The 19,453-nt window shown below is 35.6% G+C and overlaps 1 protein-coding gene across 1 annotated transcript; it reads left to right on the forward strand.

Annotated features, from left to right (window-relative positions):
* The first annotated feature begins 3,174 nt into the window (after nt 1–3,174).
* LOC114567988 (major histocompatibility complex class I-related gene protein) lies at nt 3,175–17,516 on the forward strand. The gene is made up of 7 exons (XM_028597305.1): nt 3,175–3,326; nt 7,457–7,723; nt 12,789–13,067; nt 13,521–13,823; nt 14,450–14,545; nt 16,054–16,161; nt 16,687–17,516. The coding sequence occupies exons 1-6, from the start codon at nt 3,260–3,262 to the stop codon at nt 16,140–16,142; spliced, it is 1,101 nt and encodes a 366-aa protein (XP_028453106.1). The 5' UTR covers nt 3,175–3,259; the 3' UTR covers nt 16,143–16,161; nt 16,687–17,516.
* Nucleotides 17,517–19,453: the final 1,937 nt, after the last annotated feature.

Raw genomic sequence — 19,453 nt, forward strand, 5'->3', positions numbered from 1 at the left:
GATGTCCAGGATGTCAGGGACATTATATGTAGGAATCACTTCATCAACTGAAACACAAGCACCATCCAAATAAAGACGAAATAATTAAAATGTTATTTTGTCTTCTTTATTTCCTAAAAACACAAAAGCAACAGTTAGGTTTTTTTTATATATTGTTCCAATAACTAACACAAGTCACCTGTGACCATGCACCCACCTCTAACTTGTGTTTGAGGATTTTGATTTCCAGATCTGTCTTTTTAATTTGGTGGTCCAACAATGCCATTTCAAGGTCGGGTTTTTTTTATTTCCTGTTTCAGATGAATCTTGTAAAGGTCCTTCGCAGGTAACTGTGAATACATAAAATCATGACATTAAAAAAGAAGTCGTACAGTTGAACATTATTTCCACAGAAAGAACCTCTGGCAGTTGCTGCACATCTCACTGTGTTCATCTGTGCTGTGGAAGTTGATGGACCCTCCTCCTGTTGCCCAGCCATGTTCTGTTAAAAAAAATAGAATATCCTGTCATACATGTCACACGTGATACTGTCACACGTTTCCTCCTGTGAAGAGGAGTATTGTTTCGTTAGACTTTAAACTACTTGCGTCATGTCTGGAGTATTTAGTTGTCTACTTACAGCTTCAAGGACTTCTGCTGTGACATGAGGGTCCACGAGTGTGAGAACACAATCAGAATCTGTTGGAATAAATGACAAACCCATGAAGGGGGGAATAATATATCTAAATATAAATATGCATAAAAGAAGATAAATGTAAGCCTATTACATCTTATGAAGGCACTTGTGTCCTGTGATGTGGCTGGCTCAGAGGAAGAGCTCCCTCCAGGGATTCCTTCTGCCACTGGCCTTCCTGCATTTTGGCTCAGGGCCAGCTCCTCTTCCTCTGTCAGAGGTGGTGGTGCTGGTCCTCCACCAGTTCTCCTGGCCTCTGCCTTCTTTCTGTTGGCTTAGTAGAATTTAAACGGGCCCTTTTAATTAACAAAAGAGGATGGGCGAGAGTACATCTATGTATGTGAACATTAGTTGGGGATGAAGTACAGCACATTCAAATTGCCAATGAATATTTACTCTTATATTTAAAATGTGATTAAAATGAGGTACAGCCATGATCCTACTACACTTAAGTCTTACCTGTTTGAACTATGTTCTTATATTTCATTTTCAGCTGCTTCCAAGAGCGTTTTTCACCTGCAGGATTGCACCTAAATGAAATAGATGATAGGCTAGGTTCAATACCATTCCACCAGTTTTACCAGTAATGTTATATTTGTGATTAAATATGACCATGGGTGTGTATTTCAGGCCTGTGTGAAGGCCTAGTATGTGTTCTAACAAACAGTGTAAAAAATATAATTTCCCCACTGGGCATTAATGAAAAGTATAAATTAAAATGATTGTGTAAATTAAATATGAAATGACAACACTATGTTGGAACTTACGCATTGACCCGAGCAGCAATTTTCTCCCACGCCGTTTCTCTCTCTTTTGCCGCAGCAGCTGTGTTGCTCTTTTTACGAAATCTATGTTCATACTCGCTGTACGCCTGCATGAGTATTTCCAGTTCAAGAGTGAAGCGTGAAGTATGCCGACCGAGTTTTGTTGGCTGTTACCATGGTGAATCGTAGAATCATGGCTCCATTCATGCTGCCTTTTTATAGTGGTGGTGCACGCGCGTAACCGTGAGTGAAACTACTTCGAGTTGGTTGAACCAACTAAAATCAGCTGTTCTGGAACCGAAAACTCAGAGTTTCCCATCGCAGGGTAAATCAACTCAGAGTTCAGGGTTAGACTCAGAGTTTGTTAAACCTCCTTCCTGGAACGGACCCCAGGACACCTTTTGTTTGTTTGCACTTTATTTTTTGCTTAATAAATTATCAAGCTCAACATTTGGGTCCAAGCATCGCAGCCCCATTGTGACAGCCATTTACATATGGGGGGGTTTCCGTGTGCCGTCTTCCAACGCCACCCTGCCGAGACCTTTCACCGCCCCTTTGTCACCCCCACAAACTGCAGAGTATCTGATCTGTAGCTGACAGTGACCTCTGACCTCCCACAAGATTTAATACGTCTGCACATTACATTACATTACATTACATTACATTACATTATATTATATTACATTACATTACATTACATTATATTACATTACATTACATTACATTATATTACATTACATTATATTATATTACATTACATTACATTACATTATATTATATTATATTATATTACATTACATTACATTATATTATATTATATTATATTACATTACATTACATTATGTTACATTATATTATATTTCGTTACATTACGTTACATTACATTATATTATATTATATTATATTACATTACATTATATTACATGAGCCTACAGATCATTCTAGAAGATCTGAGCAGCAGAAGGTAGAATACTCCTTTCATATGTGAACACAGCTAAGAAATAAAGCCCTACATGTCTCCCCATCCTCTCACACAGGCTGAAATTATTTTTAATATTAATATTATATTAGTATATTAGATTATAAACAAGATAAGGGGAGACACCCCAGGTGAATAGGACAAAATAATAAATAAAATAAATAAAATAACTAACAGATGGCAACATGAAACTTCCCCACTTAATTACTTACATTGAAACATATATGTTTTGTATTACAAGTTTTCTGAAATGTTATGTTTAAATATGCAAATGAGGCATTATCTAATGCTAATTTTTGGTGAATTTAGGAGAAATGTGTAGGTGCAAATAGACAACATGTAGTATAATAAACACCTAAATGTGTATTTTATATGTTTTTCCCCCAATAGTCTGAAAGAAGACATGCTATGGAAGCAAAATAACCCAAAAACTCAAAATTTAAAAATGATGGTTTTGCCTGGGGTGTCTCTCCTTAAGACGACACTGTATGAATAAAGGTGACACATTTTCTTTAATTTTTACTATTTATGTTATGTAAGCTACGTTGTGTATCTATGTGGATCGTAATAAACTAAACAAAAAAAATAAAGCCTCGCATGTCTCCTCCTCCTCTCACACAGGCTGAAATATCATCATTTTACTTTCTCTTTCGTTCATAACCTCAGTGGGTCAGTTTTACTGAGTAACAAGTGACGTTGATGCTCAGTCTAAATTCTCATTGGCTCAGATGAAGGTTGATGACAGCGCTCCTCCTGGTTTTATCCTTATTTTACCTCTGGTGCTCGAGCTGGAAGGACAGTGTCTGTTTCTCTGGATAAAAAAACATACAAGTTGTTGATTAAATGTTCACAATGAAGACCTGGCTTGTTCTGGTCCTCCTGGGACCCATGGTCCAGGACGCCGCGGCAGGTTAGTTCAGATGTTTATTATTATTTATTAGTAGAATGTAAAAGAAAAGAAAATAGGTCTTGTTTTATTACATACACTGTTTAAGGTTCTATCTTTGATGTTTAGTTCCGGGACTTGAAGCGTTAAAAAAATATGTGAAAAGTAACAAACCGTGGCCGTTTGGCTCGGGTGGTGGGGCGGGCGCGCTTATGGGGAGGTTTATTCCTCGACGCAGAAGGTCGGGTGTTCGAATCCGACCTGCGACGGTTTTCCTGCATGTCTTCACCCTCTATCTCTCCTTTCATGTCTTAACTTTCCTATCCAATAAAGGCAGAAATGCCCCCAAAAAAGAAAAAAAAGAAAGAAAGAAAGAAAAGTAACAAACGCATTAGTTTTTTCTTAAAGTTGACGTTAACGTCAGTAAATCGGGTCTTTTTGGTTGATCCCTCCATTTTTTTTTTTTTTAAATATACCAGCCTTTAGTGAAATTGTGACAGAAGTGTGTTTTTGAGCCATTATTTGATAATATCCGGAGCATTAAGACCGAAACTGTCTGATCGATCTTAATGTTAAAATGGCAGCATGACTCCGCAGAACAGCAGTCCGTGTAGGTTTAGAATTTTATTTTTTTTAATGTTATTTTTTGGGCTTTTCCGCCTTTAATCGATAGGACAGCTAGGTGAGAGAGGGGGAAGACATGCAGGAAATCGTCACAGGTCGGATTCGAACCCTTGACCTCTGAGTCGAGGACAGCGACACCAGTCAGCTTACTGCTTCGTTGGTCCAATATTTCCATCTTCCTCTAATGTAAACTACATTAGTGACATTGGAACAGGATACAGGACTCATTAATTATCTCAGTCACTTCACACCAGAAATATCAACTGTCATCTGGCACCAAATAAAACAGGTAGAAGAAAATATTAATAATATATTATATAACCCTCTCATAATAAATTAAAACAAATATTTAAAGAATAATTTGACAAAATGTTAGCACAGAAAAACCTAAATACATAATCAATAACAACCTTTTAAACATAAATATGAAGTTCATATCACCTGCTGTCTGACCTAATGATCTAATTCTATCATCTTTAAGATCTATTTTAAGATTAAACGTCTTCATGTGTGCTGAGGATTGATGTATTTATTTGTGATTTAATTTATAGTTCATAGATTGTGTTGATTGATTGAGTTGATGTTGATCCCTCTTGCTGTCGAGGTTACTGGGTGGTGTGTGTGTGTGTGTGTTTGTGTGTGTGGGGGGGTGATAGGGAAGGATAGAATAGATAGAATAGCTATTTGTACATTAGATTGTTACACTGATTGTTTTGCTCACTATAAAATAAAAATTGCAATTCGTAAAAAAATAAATATGTGAAGCCATTCATCAGATAATTCCACAGTTTGACTCCACAAACTGAAACATGAATATAGTTGACTGAGTTTGAAGATAAATCCTCCATCCATATTAGCTGATATCATCTTATAGCAGATATATATTGGTATCAGTGGATATGTTGGCTGATAACAGGAAACAGTAAACTAGGTCTGAGCTCATTTAGAAACCGAGTCATCATTACATAGTTTGTCCACCAGAGAGCACAAGTTGATCTTTTAACTGGGAAATGTTCTGATCAGTGTGGATCTGGGTCAGACTCATTATTTATGTCATGTGTCCATATCTATATTTTAAAGTCTATCAACTGTTATATCGAATTTTAAAACCAAACTAAAAGTATTGATATCAGTATCAGCCTCAAAGATCCAGCATCACTGATCTCTACTGTTGTTTAAATATTTGATCTGTTCATTTATTGATTCTGGGACAGATTTGTAAGAGATGTTTAGGTGACTAGTGGAGAATTGTAAAGTGCAGCTTCAGCCAGAAATGTGATCTGTGTGTTGATTGAGAGAGCAGAGGACAGTGGAGGATTCTGAAACAGACCATCCAAAACTCCCAGACAGACACCTGCAGAAAGTTGACTCTGTTGATCCTGAGAATAATGTCGAATAAAGTTTGAGAGTCAGGACTGAGAGAGAACAAACATCAGTTGATGGTGGAGGAAACGCTGGAGATGAATCCAGTCTAGAACTGATACTAATAGAAACTGAACACAATGACTACATGAGGAATAGAAAGATCTATTACTTTCTACAAAGAGAACTTTCTCAGATATCAAGTTGTGTCCGTTCACATTTTTATGAGATTGTCTTCAAATTCAGAAGATTTTTACTCATAATTGGTTATCAGAGATTTTTAGAGTTAAATTTAAATATAATTCTAAAGTTAATATATAAACATAAAGATTAAAATAAGAAACTGAGTCAGATATTTATTTCTTGTTGTTATTCCTACATCTAAAATTCCCAAACCCTCTGACAACAAAAACATCCAAAATGTAGAATCCATTCTTACTGGAATATGAAAAATTAAAACGGCAAGAAAAGAGCAAAGAAAGCCATTTTTTTCTTTTTTAATTCAACATTTTTATTAGGAACACATTCAATTCAATTTCAATTTATTGTTATTTATAGTGACTTATCACCATGGACCATGGTCTCAGAACACTTCACAACAAAAATTGAAAATTTACAATTTAGCCAATATAAAAGGCGGAATTAAATATAAAATATAAAATCAAATACCAAATTAAAGTTAAAATTGTTAAGACATGAAATAAAACAACCAATGATAATGCATAATAAAATAAACAATAAAACAATGGTTCAAAAGTTATGGATTTTAAACATGTCCATAATACAGCACAACAAATATGCATCTTTTTCTGAGTTAAAGAAAAAATAAAATAAATAAATAATATATACGTAGAAAAGAATGCAACGAAATACTTAAACATAATTGAAAATCCAGAGAAAATAAAAGTGAAAGGAAAAATAAAAATTCGAAAAAAATAAATAAAAATAAATATATAAAGAAAGAAAAAAGAACTTGGTTATACAAGTTGACACAATAATTAAAATAGTGAAAGAATAAATAAATAATAATAAAACAGTTAAAGAAGCCATTTTCTGAAGCGTATAAAGAGAAGTGCTGCAAGTTTTACCTTCCAGAAACTCTCAGAGTTCATATTTGGTTTAAACCTCAGAAGAAGGAACAGAAGTCGTCATTGGTCACAATTTATAGAATCAAATAGAGACCATGAGAGACTTTATATCATCAAATAGAAAATGTTTTTAATGTGTTGAATATAGAAAATAAAATGCAGCGTTTGTATTGTGCTCCGAGGTTTGTGATGTCAGATGATGAGGAGTGTAAACTACTAAAGATGCTTCCTGATGAAGAAATGACTCCACTAACTGGAAACTAAACTAGTTTCACTTCACACTGACATGTTTTTACAAACTGCTTTCTACCAATGAAAGGCAGGAACTCAACTGCTGGACCTAAATATGGGACTTAGTCCAAGTTTGATTTCTGAATGAAAAACATTTTCAAGACCAAATCATCAGAAATATTAAAGTGAAGAGTTTCTGAAGTAAATGTATTTGTGTATTTATTGACTTCACCACAGAGATTATTAGGAGGTCTTGAATGGAATCTTCTTCTTTTTGATTCTGTGAGCAGGAAAATCAGATAGTCGAGTGATTTCTAGAAGTGTGTAGAGACGTAACGATGCAGCGTCAATCTGTTAAAGATCATAGAACTGGCTCAAGATTACAGCTGGTTGAGATTCTTCTCTAAATGTCCTAAAGGTCCTCGTCTACTTTACATTTCACTTCTTGGACTTCACACGTTACTACGTGGTTTTACTTTATTTATGGGAAGAGATTTTAGTTTTATTTGAACTTTTTTTTTCTAGTTATTTTGAGATGGGATTTGTTTTAAAAATCTAATTATTACATTGTTTATTTTTTTTTATTTCATTTATTATTTTTATTTGAATTTTTGTTATTTGAGATAAAATAATATTTCAGTTCTATTTTTGATAAGAGGACACATCTGTTGTTTAGTAGTTTATATAAAGGAATATTTCCCAGTCATTTATCTGCAGCTCGTTCTGTTAACACAGCGGGAGAATATCGTCTCCTGATCTTAAAATGGTGAATCAGATCGTGAGTTTAGTGCATCGTTACATCTCTAGTTATATAAAAACTGACATTATTACATTCATATTTTCTTACAGTGATTCGCTCTATGAAGTATTTCTACACTGCGTCTTCTGGAGTCCCAAACTTCCCAGAGTTTGTGGCTGTTGGATTGGTTGATGGCGTTGAGTTTGTTCACTATGACAGTAACACCATGAGATACGAACTCAAACAGGACTGGATGAGCAGACTCACAGCAGATGATCCTCAGTACTGGCAGAGGAACACTGAGTACTTGAGGGGTGACCAGCAGACCTTCAAAGCCAACATTGAAATTGTAAAGCAGCGCTTCAACCAAACTGGAGGTTTGTTTATGTTTCACTTTCTACTGATAAAATGTTGTTTATATTTTCATCCTTTTATTTTAGTAAACACGTTAACACACACACACACACACACACACACACACACACACACACACAGATTAAACAGTTTGATGTATTTTCGTGGCTGAAACACAGTCCGACTCAACATTAACATTACTGAGACTGAGTGGACTGGATGCTGCTATACTCCACTGATCCAGTGTTTCTGTCCATCCCATAATAAGCAGCAGAGACCATTACCACTTTATCTCCACTAGATTAGATCAGAATAAGTGGAGCGGAGCGGGCCACAGTGAGCTGGTCCAGAAGAACTCTCCTGCAGGAACCAGTTCATCCCAACAGTTTGATAGAGGACCATTACTGCCTGGTTTCTTAAACTACGGAGCAGGGGCCTGTAAACGGGCCATAGGCTGCTTCTGCTGGGTCCTCATATGAGAGGAGGAGCAGGAGGTTTTAATGAAGCTGCTGACAGGAGCGCATGCTGAATGTCTCCTTCACATCTCAGCTTTAAAAGGTTCAACAGGCACCACTCCACTGTACTGACCTCAGTCTGGACATCCCATAATATATATATATATATAGAAATATAGAAGAACTCCAGATTAGATGAACTTTACTGGACCACAGTGTGTCTGTGTCTAATAAACATTTCTAGTGCTGAAACAATCAGTCAGTTACTACATCTGGTGATTACAGAATGCTGATCGATCATCAACAAGATCATTATAATAAGATCATTATTTTAGTCTTTTATTAAAGATATACTATTCAACTTTTCCAGCTTCTGTCCCCCTACAGGTTGTCTCGTTGGAACTGCAGCGACAGAAGCTGGAACATTTTAAGAAAAAAAGTCCAAATATTTAGTAGTTTCAGTTTCTCAGATCTGATCATGTTCTTCTTCTCTCTGTTTAACCCTCGTGTTGTCTTCCTGTCCACCAACAACTTGTTGTCCTTCAGGGTCAAAAAAAAATGTCAACCCTTTTTTTTTTTTATATATATGTTTTTGACTCCTTTTTCGATGCTTCTGACGCTTTTTAAAAAGTTTTCTTTTTTTTCCAACACTTTTTTTTTTTTAAATTCATGGTCAATAAACCTAATTTATATGACATTATACCTTTATAAGAGTTTTTATTTTTTTTTATTTTTTTGAAGCTTCCCCATGTTTTTTTCACTTTTCCTGAACGGTTTGGAAGATTTTCCTGACATTTTTGTCATTTTTTTTTCCAAGTTTTTGGCACTTTTTCCGATGGTTTTGTCACTTTATTCTGCTTTTTTTGACATTTCTTTCCCTGTTTTTCAACGTTCTAATATTAGTTTTTCTTTACATGCTATAACATTGACTAAAACACCCAAATTCAGTGAAAGTAGTGAAGTGATCATTTATTTAACGTGTGAAGAGCGTCGTCTGGAACCATCCACGTTATTTAGTTTTAAAATTTGGTTGAAAGAAACCCAAATTTCTGATGTAGAAACTTTTTTAGAAAATGGGTCAGATTAGAGCCGAGGACACCAGGAGGGTTAAACCCTAAATATTGATCAGAACTCCTGATCAGATCAGACTGAACGGACCACAGTGGGTCTGGCTCTAATAAACAGAGAAAGGGATGAAACTATTAGTCTAATCAGAGAGTTCAGAAATGAATTGACACAAAAAATGTATAAACAATTATTTAAGTCTTTTATTAAGCAGAGATATAATGCAAATATGAGAATGCTTTTCTTAGTTTAATATTGTAAATGAAGTAAATGGTTAATTGATGAATAAATGAAAGAATGAATAATGAAAAGAATGATTAGTTTAAACCCTAAATATGGAGCAGAACTCCAGATTAGATGAACTTTACTCCACCACAGTGGGTCTGGGCTCAACCATTTGGAGAAAAAAAATCGAATCGAATTTTCCTGCCAGATATTATGATTATGATTCGATTTGTGATTTTTTTTTTTTTAGATAAATAAAGTAATGAAAGAGAAATGAGAAATCCACTGTAAATAGGACATTTCTGTAAAGAATCTGTGACGTGGAACATGATTCCAGCATTTATCTTCTAAAAAAGATGAATTTAATAATAAAAAGAGGAATAAAACATGTTAAATCAAATGTATCACCAAACATGTGATTCATCTCTCTCTTCACCATTAGCTGATCTATGTGAACACCATGAATGGTTCAGCCCTGGTCTGGACCAGAATAAACAGAGAAAGGGATCAAACTATTAGTCAATAATCTATTCGTTGATTACAGGAAATTAATTGACAAAAACTTTGATAATCAGATCATTATTTTAGTCTTTTATTAAGAAAAAAAGTCAAATATTTTCTAGCTTCAGTTTCTCAAATCTGATAATGTTCTGCTTCTCTCTGTTTAATATCATTTAATAATAAATAGTGTTGAGTGTTGATCAGACAGAAGAAACTATTAGAAGATTTCATCTCAGACTCTCACTAGGGTTGGGTACCTTTCTCATCTGAACCACTACCGACACCGGTACCTGGAATTCGGTTCCGGTACCCAACGGTACTTTTTTTCGGTACTTTCCCTCTGTAATTAATAAAAATAAATAAAAAATTGTTATTTAAACAAAAACAAAAATAAAACCCCTCCTTCTCTCCTCCCAAACCCGTCCCTACAACCTATAAAATTGAATAATAATGAATTTCTTACCCACTGTAACTTTTATTGTTGTATTTGTATATTATTATATTTTAGCCTGTTTTATTTTAATCACGGCCGTCTTTAACTGCTCTTTAATGATTCATGTGAAGCACTTTGAGTTGCCTTGTTGCTGAAAGCTGCTGTAGAAATAAAGTTGCGTCGCGCCTTCCGACCTCAGCCTGTCAGTCAGTCCCCAGGGCACAGACACCACCGTTGTTCCTGCTCGTGTCACAGGAAGTGTAACGTCAGCGGCACCGCGACCTCTTTCGGCTCGCCGTTAATCTCCTGTCACGGTGAAAGGTGTCTGGGGGAAGTTCTGAACAACTGTAACCACACTTGGAACCTTTATCGGCATCGCCGTGACTCTCTGTGACTTCAACCAAACTGCAGAGCCCACGTTGCTCGGTCCGCACCTCTGTGTGTGTGTGTGTGTGTGTGTGTGTGTGTGTGTGTGTGTGTGTGTGTGTGTGTGTGTGTGTGTGTGTGTGTTTGTGTGTGTGTGTGTGTGTGTGTGTCGGAAACCTCTGCTTCTCTGTCTACGTGCGGAGAGGACAGATAAGCTCGCATTTACTCTCAGGTACCGAAATTTTGGCAGGTTTTGATTCCATCGTGAACCAATACTCGGTAGTACCGGCGTGATTCGGTCGGTACCGGTAAAAGTGCCGGGTTGGTACCCAACCCTAACTCTCCCAACTTCCGATCAACGGTTTTCAACATTTCATTTGAAACGTAAAACATTTATTTAAATGTGTATGAAAATAATACTTACATAATCAATAATGACGAGGATGATTAGTTTAAAACACTAAATATTTAGGAGAACTCCAGATTAGATCCTATTTTACTGGACCACAGTGTGTCTGTGTCTAATAAACATTTCTAGTGCAAGCAATCAGTCAGTTACTACATCTGGTGATTACAGAATGCTGATCGATCATCAACAAGATCATTAGAATCAGATCATCATTTTAGTCTTTTATTAAAGGTATATAATGCAACTTTTCAGCTTTCTGTCATTACAGGTTGTCTCGTTGGAACTGCAGCGTACGCTGCAGTTCCAACGAGACTTTTTTGTAGGGGACAGAAGTGTTTGGAACATTTTAAGAAACAAAGTCCAAATATTTAGTAGTTTCAGTTTCTCAGATCTGATCATGTTCTTCTTCTCTCTGTTTAACCCTCGTGTTGTCTTCCTGTCCACCAACAACTTGTTGTCCTTCAGGGTCCAAAAAAAAAATGTCAACCCTTTATTTATATTTTTTTAAATATTTTTTTGACTCCTTTTTCGATGCTTCTGACGCTTTTAAAAAAAAAGTTTTTGTCGCTTTTTTCGGCACAATTTTTTTTTTTAAATTCATGGACAATAAACCTAATTTATATGACATTATACCACTTTTTTTTTTTTTCTTTTTTTTTAAAAAAAAAAGCAGATCTGCTGAATGATTTGGACTAATAGTAAAGATCAGAGGATGTGGAGCGGATCACAGAATTTCAAAGTTTAGTTTCAGGATTCTGTTTTGAAACCATTTCAATTATTTTTTTTCAAAATGCTATAAAAAAAAATTGAATAAAACTCCCACATTTGGGGCAGTTTGGTTGAAAGAAAGTCATATTTCTGTTCTCAACAATCTTTAGAAAATGGGTCAGATTAGACCCGAGGACAAGACGAGGGTTATTAATATCATTTAATAATAAATAGTGTTGAGTGTTGATCAGACAGAAGAAACTATTAGAAGATTTCATCTCACACTCTCACAACTTCTGATCAACAGTTTTCAACATTTCATTTGACATTGTAAACAATAATTTAGATGTATCAACAAATCCTCCTTCCATAATCAATAATAACAAGAAGAACTAGTTAGAACTCTTGTGTTGTCTTCCTGTCGACCTGCAGCAACTTTTACTTTTTCTGGCTCAAAATGTTCAAAATAATTCCAACCTTTTGGTCGTCTTGTTCCAAACTTTGGTCACTTTTTTATTTTTCGAAGTTTCTGTCAATATTTTTCTGCGCTTTTTTGACATTTGTTTCCTGTTTTTCAACGTTCTATTATCAGTTTTTATTTACATGCTATAACATTGACTAAATCACCCAAATTCAGTGAAAGTAGTGAAGTGATCATTTATTTAACGTGTGAAGAGCGTCGTCTGGAACCATCCACGTTATTTAGTTTTAAAATTTGTTTGAAAGAAACCCAAATTTCTGATGTAGAAACTTTTAGAAAATGGGTCAGATTAGAGCCGAGGACACCAGGAGGGTTAAACCCTAAATATTGATCAGAACTCCTGATCAGATCAGACTGAACGGACCACAGTGTAATTGATAATGAAAATAATTATTAGTTTGAGTTATCAACTGTTAACAGCTGACTGACTCTCTCTCTCTCTCAGGTGCTCACATTGTCCAGAGGATGTACGGCTGTGAGTGGGATGATGAGACTGGAGAGGTTAATGGATTCGCTCAGGATGGTTATGATGGAGAAGACTTCATAGTATTTGACCTGAAGACAGAGTCATGGATCGCTCCAAAACAACAGGCTGTCATCACCAAACACAAGTGGGACAATAACAAAGCTTTGATAGCTCAGGATAAAAACTACCTGACCCAGAAATGTCCTGAGTGGGTGAAGAAGTATGTGAACTATGGGAGGAGCTCTCTGCTGAGAACAGGTAGAATCACATGACCTGATGGAGTTTAATGGACCCAACAATGTCAACATTTCTTCTTGTGTTTCTAACCAACAGTAACATTACAATAAATATTAAACAACAGAGACCCACTTTGTCTCAGTTTACACACATTTTCTCTTTCTCTCATGTTCTCACTTCTCTTCATCTCTCTGACTCCCTCACCTCTTTTCATTTATCACCTCTCTTTTCCTCACTTTTTTCTCTCTCTCTTTCTGCTTTGTTTCTGTTTGTCTCAGTTTGTCTCTCTGTCTCTTTCTGTCTTTCTCGCACTCCCTGTCCTCCCTTTTTAATCTATCTCACCTCCCTTTTTTACACTTCAGTGAGGTTTATTTGCATTTCATAAACATTGCATTTGAAATACATGACATCAAACATTAATGAGAATATTAATCTCCAGTAAATAACAATAAAGTCTTTGTCTTCACTGTGCAGAGGTTCCCTCAGTGTCTCTCCTCCAGAAGTCTCCCTCCTCTCCAGTCAGCTGCCACGCTACAGGTTTCTACCCTGACAGAGCCATGATGTTCTGGAGGAAAGATGGAGTGGAGCTTAGTGAGCATGTGGACCACGGAGAGACCCTCCCCAACCACGATGGATCCTTCCAGATGAGTGTTGACCTGGACCTTTCATCAGTCCCAGCTGAAGACTGGAGGAGGTACGACTGTATGTTTCAGCTCTCTGGTGTGAAGGATGACATCATCACCAAACTGGACAAAGCAGAGATCAGGACCAACAGAGGTAAGACTGGAATCAGACGTGAGGAAGGAAACACACATTTAGTTTACTCTAACAGTCCTGTAGTTCATGTGTTTTATGTGTTGGATGGGAAGATTTATTTCCTTAAATGGTTTTGTTGTCAGTTTCTTTTATCTAGTTTTTTTAATATATAACTTTAAGGATTAGATCATTAAATGATAGTTATGTTGTTGTAACTCCAGATTCTATGAGTATAGGCTTCGCTCTCTAAGAGCTGTTGCTATTGGGTTATCCCTTCGACTGTGCAGTCGAAGGGATAACCCAATAGCAACAGCTCTTAGAGGGCGAAGCATATATGAAATAGAACCAATCTTTACTTTTACAGTAATGTAAACTAAAAGTTTTAAACTGCTTTGGAGAAATGATTGTTGTCCACCACCATGATGTTTGTGCTGTCTGCCCACCGGTTATATAGCTTTGATTTAATGAAAAAGAAACATTTCAATAATGAAACATACAAAACACTTCTTTTTTAACATCTTTCATAAATGTAACATAAAGTGTCTGTATACAGGTTTATGGTCTGGTTGATAAATGGATGTTCTTCTCTTCTAACCTGCTTCATCTGTTCAGGTTGGGACTATTTTTTGTTGTTTTCTGCTCAACAGAGAATACTATGTACATTTACATCATCGCTGCAGTGGTTGTTCTGGCTCTCGTCCTCCTCGCTGTGATCGGAGTCCTGGTTTACAGAAAGAAGAAAGGTGAGACACTCAAACAGAAAGATTTTCTCATGTTTCAGTATTTAGATTTTAGACTTTGAGTTGATGCTTTTCACCAGATTGTGAAAGTAAAGCAAACTTCAATATTTATATATCATATTTGCTTCTATTCTTCATATATTATGTTTTATGTGTGTTTAAAGCCATTTAAATTAATATTAAAAAAAAAAAACCCAAACGATAATCCAGTTGTATTTGATTCTTTTATTATGTTTTACTTTTGATAATCCTGATAACTCCGAGACATTTCTGTCCCTTTAAGGCTGATCGGCAGTTTGATGGCCCTCAACCAACAGCTGAGTGTGGATAGTGTTTGGTTTGGTTTTGGAACTTTAGGAGTGTCATAAAGAAGAAGAAATATGTAAAAGAAAAAGATACTAAAATTGTGGAAATATAAAGAGTAAGAAATAAAATAATAAATAATTAAAAACAAAAATGTTGAAACATAAAGAGAAATGGGCTAAAAGAAAATAAATAAAAAGAATTGGAAATACAAAAAAGAAATAAAAGAATTTATTTTTTACATGTATCACCTTATCACCATCACGTATCCCCTTAAAGGATAACACTCTGGAGATGCTTTTGGATCCTACAATGACAATAGCATGATGATGTAGTAATAATAATAATAATAATAATAATAATGACTTAATTCAGGACACAAATGGAAGGTCCATAGTACAATAAAAAAGGACAATATTTACAAAAATATAGCAATAAATATAAAGTACAATTCATATACATTAATAAAAGGTCAACAACCTTCACCTGTAATATCCAAACAGGAGCTCCAATGTCTCCACAGTCTAGATGTTTACCTGATTATTTATGTATAAGACTCAGCAGATCCACTCAGCTGTTCTTCAGGCTGCACCATGTGCTGCTTTGGTTTCCCCCTGTAGAAACCTGTTGCACTGAAATCTGCCCGGCAACCGATGACATCACAGCCGACTGAAAAAAAAAAACTGTTCTGTGGCTCCTCCAAATTAACTCTGTTTAGATGTAATGTGCTGTAGGTTATACCACCTACAGTATCAAATACCCCAAATACATACTATATATCATTAATATTGCCGTTGTAACATTTTGGGTGTTTTTTTATGGTTATGTAATTAACAGTAGCTAAAATCCATGTGGGCTAAAGCTTGTATCATTCTGTTTTCTGAGACTGACATTCTAAACATGTATTAATAAATAAGGATTCTTATTAAGGCAGAACAGGTAGGCACACCAACACTACCACTAACATGTGACTAGCACTACACCACCCTGGTTGTCTCATACCATCATTATACACTACAGTCAGTCTCTGCATGTTCCTCTCCTTCTGGAAGAGAGAAGTGATAGGAAAAGAAGTTAAGTAAGATAAAAACAGAAAGGTAGAATTTGAGTGACTAGAAGAGGGGATCATATCCAGTGGAAAGGTTTTAGAAGATACTTTGCCAAAAATAAAAAAATAAAAAATGACTTGTCTTTGATTTGTGTTCCAGCCAAATGCTCTCACAAATGCCCTCCATCTGACAACGGCTCTGAGCTCTCTGAGGTGGAGAAACTGAAACCAGAGTCTAACTCATCCTAAACCCATCACCCTGCACACAGTGAGTAGCTTCATACGGGACATGAACTATTATCAGCTGTTGTTAAACAGAGCTGCCTTAAACTCTGTGAAACCTTCTGGGATTGGTTCTCTATCCACTGGGAAACCTCTGGGACACATTGGAGCTGTAAAGAACATCTCTGACTTTCTGTTGATTCTCCACAACAAAGGTCAAACTGTTTAATAAGAAGTGAAGTGAGATTATTAAGAGAAAGGCACCGATGCTTTCAGAACCCTTCACATCAGCAGATAAAGTCTAATATTAAAAACTCAAATATGAACCTTAAGATAAACAGTGAGACCAGTTTATTGAAATGGTGTCAAACCAAATTAAACAATTGTACTTCTAAAAAATATATAAATACTTATAAACTGTTAAAACTTAAATGACTGAATTGTTGCTATATTGGGTCTAAATGAAACTATATTTATGAGGCTTTGTGGAATTAAACTCCAGATATTTTTGGTAAATTATTTGTATTCTATTTTATGTAATTTTTTTTTTTTTTTTTTTGTGTGTCTTTAGGTTTATGGATACATTTAGCAGTGGACCAATCAGCGGAGCCACGTTCTCTTCCATAAACTGAACTCATCAGTTCTTCATCATCATATCATAAACTGGTAGAATCAGGGCTGGGATCTAGTTGGAGATGCTCATTGATTGGAATACAAAGAAAACTAGTTTGAAAAAAAAGGTTGACAAATATTTTCCAAATATGATAAAATATTAGTTTAAATGTTGATTAATTAAAATGAGGATGATTATTTTAGGAGAGAAGTAAAAAACGAGATTCAAATCAATGAAAGCATCCCAGCTCTCTTCATACATGATAAAGATCTGTGTGTCTATCTAAATTAAATTTAATTATCCATAGTTACAGTTTGATACTTCTGCTGTCGGGCTTTTCTGGTTAAATCAATATTGATAACATGTTAACACATTGTTACACATAAACACACGTATACATCCATCCCATCTCCATACATCCACTCCTAGGGTGTGGCAGCGATATGATGATATAAACCTTGAGATAAGAGATATTTGTCAGCCAGTAGAGTTTTCTTTACTATTTCTAGTGAGAAAGTCATCCTTTGGTTCTCTGGTTGGATCAGATCAAATCAGTCAGCAACATCCAGAAACATCAGTCGGCAACATCAGTCGGCAGCATCAGTCAGCAGCATCAGTCAGCAACATCAGTCGGCAACATCCAGAAACATCCAGAAACATGCTGAAACATGCTGCACAGATTAGACACCCAAAATGTCCCGGAGGTGTAAATGTTCTCTATCTGAAATCAGAGATACAATGATAGGTTGGATCAATGTTGCCCACCCCTCTGCACACACACACACACACACACACACACACACACACACACACACACACACACACACACACACACACAATGTTAGCTTCAATTCAACAGTTATTTTCCAGTTGTGTAAATATTTAGTTTGTATATTTCTTTAAAACTGAAAATCATATTTTGATTCCAACCAGGCTGAAGTAAGAAATTATTTCTTTCAGTTGTTTCTTAATTAATCAGGAGTGCGTTGTTGTTTTTTTGTTTCATAATATCTGTCTTTTGATCTGTTTTGATTATAAAAGGGTTGTGGGATGTTTTCAGCTTCTCAGCTCACTGATAAAAATGTTTGTTTCAATATCTTGTGCTAGTATTTTGGGACGAGGGATGTTTTCTGTCTTAGTTTTATAACAGAAATAAGTTGAAGAGTGATTCAAAAAAAAAAAAAAATATGTTTTGTTTAAGTAGATTAAGTTTCCTTGCTATTTTATTCATTTTCTATTGGTGTTTTTGCTTTTCAATAAAGTACCCAATAATCCACATTTATGTCTTTTTGTGATTCAACTAACTAACTAGTTCAACTAAAGAGCCGGAAGAACAAAAATAAATCTCCACAGATAACTTTCGGGGGGATTTGACTTTTCACATGACAAGAAAAACAAAAGATGATTTGGTTTGTTTTAGAACTTTTTTTGTGAAACTGTTTTGTGTTCTCTCTCCTATCTCCTTTCTCTGATCAGAAAGGTCTTGACACAAAATTAAAATGTGTTTCTCATAGAAGGCATATAGGCATATTTTTTTTTTTTTTATAAGTCAAATAATGTAACTGTAATGCCATACTGTTATTTGCAATTGTGTTTATTTGTATTATTTATGTATAAGACTTGTCAGATCCACTCAGCTGTTCTTCAGGCTGCACCATGTGCAGCTTTGGTTTCCCTCTGTAGAAACCTGTTGCACTGAAATCTGCCCGGCAACCAATGACATTACAGCTGACTGAAAAAAAAAACGTTCAGTGGCTCCTCCAAATCAACTCTGTTTAGATGTAATGTGCTGTAGGTTATACCACCTACAGTATAAAATACCCCAAATACATACAATATATCTTTTAATATTGTGGTTATACATTTTGGGTGTTTTTTTTATGGTTATGTAATTAACTGCTAGCATCCTGTGAGCTTCACAGAGAAAACAAACATCCTCACACCTGTGCAGATGAAGTTGATTTAGTTAACAGTTTAGATTCATATGTAGCTAAAGGAATAGTTGAAGTAGATTGACCAACAGCATCAGACATTTTGGATCAAAGTCAATGACCTCAGTTGATCCCTGCTAGATCATCAGTTAAACTATATGTGAATGTTTTTCTTTTTTGGGCAATTCAAGAACGATTTATGTTCTATGCAAGAATGCGCATGTAGTTTAGTTGAACTTGTAGTTCCATAGCAAGAATTCCGAGTGTGTGAGTTTGGTACAGGCCCAGTTGGCTCGGTGAGATTCATACAGTACTGTGGGATGCAAAGATTTCACTTAAAAATTACTAAAATTAAACTATTTAAGTATTACTGAGCATGTTAGTTGTGAATTTGTTAAACTGGTTAGATGTCAGAGGCCTTTGAGTTTTTCAAATCACATATCCATGTCTGTTGTGTCTATTATATTCTGGTTTGAAGCCACTTTTAGATTAGATTAGTTTAACTTTATTGTCGTTGTGCAGAGTACAAATACAAAGACAACGAAATGCAGTTTGCAATGCAATGCGATATACAGAGTATAGACAGGTGGTGGATAGACAGGACATGCAGAACTTGACTGCCTGTTGATGCAGTGCATCAAAGCTTGGTGTGGTGGGGGTTGGTTTTTATTGTTTGAGCCGTCCTGGAAAGTCCCTGACTACCAACATGTTTTCTTTCTGTCAGTGAGGCTTTATGGAAAGTTGCCTGGTGATATGTGTCATAAACACCAAAGGTACAGTGGAGTGATATACAG

The sequence above is a fragment of the Perca flavescens genome, chromosome 14 (assembly GCF_004354835.1).
Source record: "Perca flavescens isolate YP-PL-M2 chromosome 14, PFLA_1.0, whole genome shotgun sequence".
Taxonomy (NCBI): Eukaryota; Metazoa; Chordata; class Actinopteri; order Perciformes; family Percidae; genus Perca; species Perca flavescens.